This window comes from Osmia bicornis, chromosome 8 (genome assembly GCF_907164935.1).
Source record: "Osmia bicornis bicornis chromosome 8, iOsmBic2.1, whole genome shotgun sequence".
Classification (NCBI taxonomy): domain Eukaryota; kingdom Metazoa; phylum Arthropoda; class Insecta; order Hymenoptera; family Megachilidae; genus Osmia; species Osmia bicornis.
In genome coordinates, this window is record NC_060223.1 from 1,076,395 (window position 1) to 1,084,052 (window position 7,658).

Sequence of the window (7,658 nt, forward strand, 5' to 3'; positions counted from 1 at the left end):
ATTAGAAGGGTGGGAGGATTGCGATGTGGATTTAAGGGCAGAAGAGATTACAAATGCGATCAAAAAGATCATAGAGAATTCAGGGAGCGGAGAAAAAAGAAGTACCACAGATAGTAGAAAGAATAGGGACCAAAGTAGAAAGGGGGAAAAAATAAAAAAAAAACAACAACTTTAACAAACAAGTATGGTGGGACCAAGAATGCAATAACGCTAAGCAAGAAAGAAGGATACCTGTTAGCAGCTTCGTTAAAAGGCCTACGGAAGGGAACTGGGGTGTCTTAAGGGAGGCGGAAAAGAAAATGAAGAAAATAGTAGGGGAAAAAAATCTAAAGCTTGGGATGAGTTTGCGGCATCGATAGACTGTTTTACCAGCTCTAAAGAAGCATGGTTGAAGGTCAAGCAAATTAGAAGGGGGATTGAAAAAGCGGGATGTAGGCTTTTAACAGCGCAGGAGATCTCTGAGTTAGAAGAGCTGGAACTTAAAAAAATCTTTCAGAACCTAGAGGAAAATTCACAGGAGGGGGAGAAAACAATCAGTATCACTGAAAATAGTACAGATAACCAAAGAAAAACTCAGCCCCGGGCGAGGATGGAATATCGTATATTTTTATTAGGAAATTGGATGATACAATGAAATGCTGTATTGTTGAGCTTTATAATAGGATATGGAAAAGGGGCCTCATTCCAAAAAAATGGAAGCAGGTAACTGTCAAATTTTTGGACAAGCCTGGTAAGAAGGCCCTGCGCCCTATCTCTCTAATTGATTGTTTGGGTAAACTTTTAGAAAAATTGGTAAAAAATAGATTAAATGAATGGGCGGACAGAATTGGTTTAATTGATGAAAGACAGAGTGGGTTTAGAAAAGGAAGATCAACCATGGACAATTTGTCCACCTTTGTTCTGGATATCAAGTCAGCTTTTAAGAGTAGGCAGGAGGTCTTGGCGGCTTTCGTGGATGTGAAAGCGGCATACGATCACGTAGACTATTCCAAATTGCTGATGTTGTTGAATAGAAAGGGCTGCCCGAGTATTCTTTTTAGGTTCTTACAGAACTGGCTAGTTGATAGAGAAGCTATTCTTTATAGAAGTTTTTTGGAGGAAGTTAAAGGTAGTGTCTCTCGGGGCCTCCCTCAAGGGTCTGTTCCGAGTCCTATACTGTATAACTGTTATACTTCAGAAATTGCAGAGGGAGCAGAGTTGGGGGAGATTAAAATTCTAATGTACGCAGACGACATATTAGTGTATGCTATCGGGGAATCCTTTGTGGAGAATAGAGTTAGGATAGAAAAGGCATTGGACTGCCTGATAAGAAATTTGAAGCAGTTGGGCCTATGCCTTGCAGAAGAAAAGTCGAGCGTGGTGAATTTCTCAAAGTTCAAAAATAAGAAAAGCGATATAGCAGAAGTTAAGATTGGGAAAAATGTTGTAAAGGGGAAAGGCCAAACCCGCTTCCTGGGGGTGATATTTGACCAGAACCTGAATTTTGGAAAACATATTGAACTGGTAGTAGATAAAGTTAGAAAGCGTTTAAACATTTTGAGATTCATTGCAGGTATCAAAAAAGGGGTGAAACCAGATACGATGATACTGCTCTTTAAAGGTTTGATTAGGTCCGTCCTTGAGTACGGAATTTTCTTGTATTTTTGGGAAAGCAAAAAAGCAATAGAAAAAATAATGAAACTCCATAATGCTGGAATTAGGATAGCGATGGGATATAGAATCACCACGCCTATAAATCTTATGAACGTTGAGGCAGGAATCATGGATTTGGAAACTAGGGCGGAGGTTCTTTTGGAGAGATATTTACTAAAACAACGCATTAAGGGTAGAGGTCTTGTGCTGGAAAATTTGCAGAAATCTTTTGTCGTCAGGGACGAGGAACTCTTGGAAGACATGGACCCATGGATGAGAGCATGGTGACACACGGGAAGATTCGTTCATAGAGTACAGGGAGCAAATCTCCAAAGACCAGAGAGAAGGGAAATTGTGTCGTTTTTGGATAAGGGATTGTTGAAAATTGAATGGGATACAGGCAAGAAAAGAAAAGAGTTAGCTATGGAGGATGATATATTAATAAAAGAAATTAAAGAAAATATCTGGGGATCGGATAGCAAAACAAAGACTATCTGTCTATTCACGGACGGTTCGAAAAGAACTTTTACGGACCCTACCGGTGCGGGCCTGGCCGTATGGGATGGTGACACCCAGTGGACAGAGGAAGGGTGGACCTTAAACACGGCCTGTTCGGTTTTCTCGGCTGAGGCTTTTGCGATCTGGCAGGCTGTGAAAAAAGCGAGGGAACTAGGTGGTAATGAGAGTATGAATATCTTGATCCTATCGGACTCGGCTAGTGTTTTAAAGAAATTAACAAATTTTAGTAAAAAGGTAGGGGACAACCCTTGGATATTAGAAACAATTAGAGAAATTATAGCTATGGAAAACTATGACAGAGATAGGGATAAGGGTTGGGAAAATGAATTAAACAAACCAAGGCTGGCGTTGGCATGGATCCCAAGCCACTCCGGAATTGAGGGAAATGAACGGGCGGACTTCCAAGCAGGGGAGGCAACTTTGGGAGAAGAGGGTTTTGAGTTTGGTATACCAGAAAGGGACATAGTTAGGCATATTATGGAGGAGGCTTGGATTAGAAATCATGAAAGGGCTAGAAGGATTGGAGAATTTAAAGGGATTAAATATTTCGCAGCAGAGGAGAACAATTGCGGGGCAAAAAAACCGTGGTTCGATAGTATAAAGGGAATGGATAGAGGGGATTTGGTGAGATTGAGTAGGATTAGAGCAAATCATTCTAATTTAGGGGAGTCGTTGTTTAGAAAAAACTTAACTTCGGATAAAAAATGTAATTGTGAGGCGGAGACGGAGAGTTTAGAACATGTAATTTGGGAATGTGACAGATTTTATATACACAGACAAGCACTCAATAAATTTCTTTTGGACAGGGGTTGTGAAGAGGGATATACAGCAAATGATCTTAAGGGGGGAATTGGGTATACTTAAACGAGTTTCCAGATTCCTAGATAGACTTAAAAAATAATTTAATAATGGTTCATGAGGTATCACACAAGCCTTCTGTAACGAGAGGTAGACTCCGTTACGGAGCCTCATAAAACAGGTCGGTAATTTTAAAGCGGATAAATGATTCATGAATGTGTGCATGTGAAAGTTAGGAAATGCGAACTTTGTACGAAACAATACGTTAAGTGTATTTCAGAAATGTACAGAGTGTTAGATGATAAAAGGCGGTTTTCATACTATTATAATTGTTAATGTAAACTAAATTGTATCTTTGACTATCGGGCAATATAGGGGGTTATCTCCCTGAAGCGCCATCTTGGGCTAGGCCCAAGAAAACAATAAATACATGCATACATACAAATGTTTTCTGCCGTATCTATAACGTTTCAAATATGTTTTCTTACGACTTATTAATTACCAAGTTTGTCATACCGCAATCAAATCGTTATTGGCAGGATCGTATAGTCAGGTACTTTTAATTTTGCGCCGCCTCCGAAACGCTTGAAATATATTTAGTATCCTATTTAACGATTAAGTAGATTGTATTAATAGCTGTGGAATACAGATATAAATGAAATAGAAATTATTTTAAACTTTTTAGTGCATTTCCAAGTCGAATTTTTTTTTGTTAAAAATTATTTTATTTCAAATAAACTCTATTTTCTTTGGTTTTCTTCTACCCCCCCCCCCCCCCCCCCCCCCCCCCCGCAATATTCCGTGGTTTATTTAATAACTTTGGTCCCACGATTCCATCTCCTGTTACGGCTCACCCATATTTTTATATTTTCTATTTTGGTTAATCCGATACATTTTCTGGTGCCCCGCGTGAGGAGGAGATGATTGTGCTGACCTGAGTTATAGTTTGATTATTTCTATTTATTGGAAAGGGTGAAACGCTGATGATCGATTGGATTGAAAAGGTATTATTATTTTATGGTATGTTGATACAGTATTGCCTCGAAATAAGCAAGTCGCTATCCCCTCTTCTTTGTTTGAAGTCGCCCGCAAAGTGAGAGGTACGAGAAATGAGTGAGAGGTCCATGAAAGCGCGAAGCCGATGTTTAGGGTAATAAATTTCACGCTCGGCTGAGCAGTGACATCGGTTAGTAGAAGAAGGATGGAATATATGTATATAATGCTTTCTATCCTTGTTCAAAAAATAACATCGCTGCTCGGCCGATCACTATATGATTTGCCGTTATCTCGGATCTCTCACTCGTTTCTCGCGTTCTCTATCGTCCCGTTTCGAGAACAAAGTCAAGCCGAATAGCTACCTCCCTCGAAATAAGCAACGGTTCGGTCCCGAGCCACTTGCTTATTTCGTGACAATACTGTACATGTAAGCGGCCCATTGTTCGGTCCGGGATTTAGGGTGGGGGTCCAACGGTCTCGCGGCCTCGGTCTGGAATATTCCATAGTGCGTTGTTCGCACTAATCGTTGAAGTTTTTCGCGTGTTGAGAATCGGCAAGCGCGAGCGTGACGACGGCGGCTGTCCTTGTCGCTCCCTCGTGAACGCGGGAAACGGTCGAGGAAGATTTCGCGCGCTTCCCCTTACAGGCCGTCCTCTTGAAATGTTCCGTGGCCCTGTTAAACGGATCCAGGTAGAATATGAGGTAAAAAATGATGTAGAATCCGATGGGTGTATCGGCTATTTATTTAATTGCATCTTGAGATTTCTCGTTCCCCCCTGCGCAGGGTGTCGACGGCGCTTGACGACAGGCTCGAGCGTGTCGGCGATCGTCTCTTGTTCTTCCTCTCCCCGGGCGACAAGTTTCGCGTAAAATTCCCGTGTTTCCTAGGCAGTCTTTTGTGCGAATTCGTGGCGTGTGGATCGTGCCTTCGTGATCGATTGCACTCAACGATACGTTCAATTAGTTTTCTCGTTTTCTCTTCTTCGCTTCTCCTTTATTGAGTTGGTTTACGGGTTTCTGAGTGCCTTACACGTTACGCGTGTATGTCATCAACACCTGGTAGTTGGATTATCAGTGTGACTGGATTATCAGTGCGGTTGCACCTGAGGATTACTTCTTCCCTCCCCCTCTTCTTCTTTATGGTGCACGAGACAATGGCACCGGTCATCCTTCGGCGGCTTGTCGCGGTGCAAAGCTCGCGCTTGGCTGAGGTCCAGGTAACAGGTGCGCGGTTGCGAGAAAAGGATCGTGGCGAACTGAATCGCGGCGTGCTTACGTCACGGATCGAGATGCTCAAGGAACTTTGGCGCGACGCGCGGGCAACTCACGCGGAGATCGTGACGCGAGAGGACGCGCAGGACGATCCCTATCTTACCGACGGTGTTATCGACCGGCTACAAGCGGCGTACGAGGACACGCTCGATTTTCTACTGACGGTACAGTCCGAGTCAGAAGTTTCGAAGAATTGTGATACACTGACCGGGCCGCCGGATGAGAGTCTCTCGTCACGGGACGGGTTCCGAGTAGCGAAGCTTCCGGAATTAGACTTGCCCACCTTTTCCGGACGCTATGAAGAGTGGGAGAATTTTTGCGATTTGTTTACCGCGCTTGTGCATAATGCGCCACGTTTGGCGGACGTAACTAAGTTACAGTATTTAAAATCCTGCCTGAAGGGCACCGCGGCGGACTTGGTTAGGAACGTGACAACCACCAACGCGAACTACGCGACCACTTGGCACGCGTGGAAGGCGCGTTTCCATAATCCTAGACTGATTGTTTACAATCATTTGACATCACTGATGAACATGCCGTGTCTTAAGTGTGAATCCGCGGTTGAATTGCGCGCGTTCGCCGACGAGGCCCAGCGTATCGTGCGTGCGTTTGCGAATGCCAGTCGCCCACTGGGATGTGTGGTTTGTTTACCTATTGGCCGCGAGACTGGGCCCGGAATCGCGAAAGGCGTGGGAGACCGAAGTGAGTGTTAAAGACCGATGGATCGCACTGAATACCGATACCGATGTGTCGTCTGCGAATGCCCTTGAGCGGTTCCTCAAGTTTTCGGAGCTCTCGGAATTTTTGGAGAAGCGTGTACAAACGCTCAGTATGATTTCTTCGGAGTTGAGCAAAGTTGAGAGAAGGGCGTTGCCCTCGTCAAAACCGATATCCGGCGCCCGAAAGGTGTTTCATGCGTCACCCTCGCCACGTGGCGGCGGAGGGATAGCGACGTGCCCCAATTGCCCTGGTAACCACCCCTTGCATGGGTGCCAGCAATTTCGAGCTCGAGCGCCATCGGAGCGCTATGCGGAGGTGACCCGCTTACGTCTCTGTTATATCTGCTTCGGACAGCATAGGGCCGCCGAATGCACCTCACTCTTGCGATGCGCGACCTGTAAGGGAAGTTATAATTCAGTGCTCCATCGAGCATCCCCTTGTACCCCCCCCCCCCCCCCCCCCCCCTGAAACGGGAAGTTTCGAGTAAACCAAGCACGTCTCGGGAAGGGAGGTCCCCAGGTTCCGCGGGCTTTAACGTACATACAGTCAACGTGGTTCCTCGGAAGTGTACGGTCATTTTGGCGACCGCTCAGCTGACGTTGATAGGGCCGCACGTTGCGCAGACGCGCGTGCGAGCGTTGTTGGATCAGGGATCGCAGATCTCTTTCGTTTCGGAGTCGGTCGCTAACCTCTTACAGTTGCCAAAACTTCGTGTTGATATCGCGTTAAACGGCCATGGAGTATCGGCCGCCGGCGTTGCCCGCCGCGCCACGCGTTTTTCCCTCCGTTCCGTGACGGACCCGTCTTACCAATTTGAACTCGAGGCACTCGTTCTCCCCAAGCTTACTTCACTGCTCCCGGCTCGTCGCACATTGGAGCTTGACCTCGACATGTTTACGGATTTACCCTTGGCGGACCCGCAGTTTTGTGTATCCGATACGGTGGACGTCATTTTGGGCGCGGATATCTACGGTCAGCTGTTATGCTCGGGCGTTCGGCATTTCCCGTCCTCCCCCCTGTCGGCTCAAGAAACGGTTCTTGGTTGGATATTTTCCGACCCGTTACCCACGGTCGCCCCACGGCGGGCGGACGCGAGCTCGCGAACCCCGATCCGCGCGATGCATTGTCCGTCGGACGAGCAGACATTGGAGGAGTCGTTGCGACAATTTTGGGCGATCGAAGACTTCCCCTTGGCCGCCGCTTCGCCCCGACCGGAAGACGATGCGTGCGAGGCACTCTTTAGAGATACTCACGTTCGTGATTCGAATGGTCGGTTTGTTGTGCGTCTCCCCGTGAAGGGTGATTTACCCGCGGTCGGTTCGGAGACTCGACGCATGGCGATGGGCTCGCTGGCCTGCATGCATCGTCGATTCGTTCGAGATCCTAAACTCGCTCAAGCTTATCGGGAGTTCATGTCAGTGTATGAGTCGCTCGGACATATGGAACAGGTGCCCGCGTCTGAAATAGATGACCCGCGAGCGTGGTATCTGCCGCACCACAGCGTCGTACAGTCCACCCCCTCGACTTGGAACATCCGCGTCTTCGATGCCTCGCGAAAGACCCGCGATCGACAATGTTTGAATGATTTCCTGATCCCGCCTTCCAATGTGACCTGTCCTTGATTTTGTTGAATTGGCGACGGTACCGCTATGTCTTCACAGCGGACATCGTCAAGATGTTCCGCCAGATTAATGTCTTCCCCCGCAATCGGGATTTACAGC

The 7,658-nt window shown here is 46.5% G+C and overlaps 1 protein-coding gene across 1 annotated transcript; it reads left to right on the forward strand.

Moving 5' to 3' along the window:
* Positions 1–2,055: 2,055 nt before the first annotated feature.
* Positions 2,056–3,015, forward strand: LOC123988079. Its single transcript, XM_046286861.1, has one exon. The coding sequence runs from the start codon at positions 2,056–2,058 to the stop codon at positions 3,013–3,015; it is 960 nt and encodes a 319-aa protein (XP_046142817.1).
* The last annotated feature ends 4,643 nt before the right edge of the window (positions 3,016–7,658 follow it).

Coding starts and splice junctions, on each gene's coding strand:
- LOC123988079 (XM_046286861.1), top strand. CDS start 2,056: ATGGAGGATGATATATTAATAAAAGAAATTAAAGAAAATATCTGGGGA.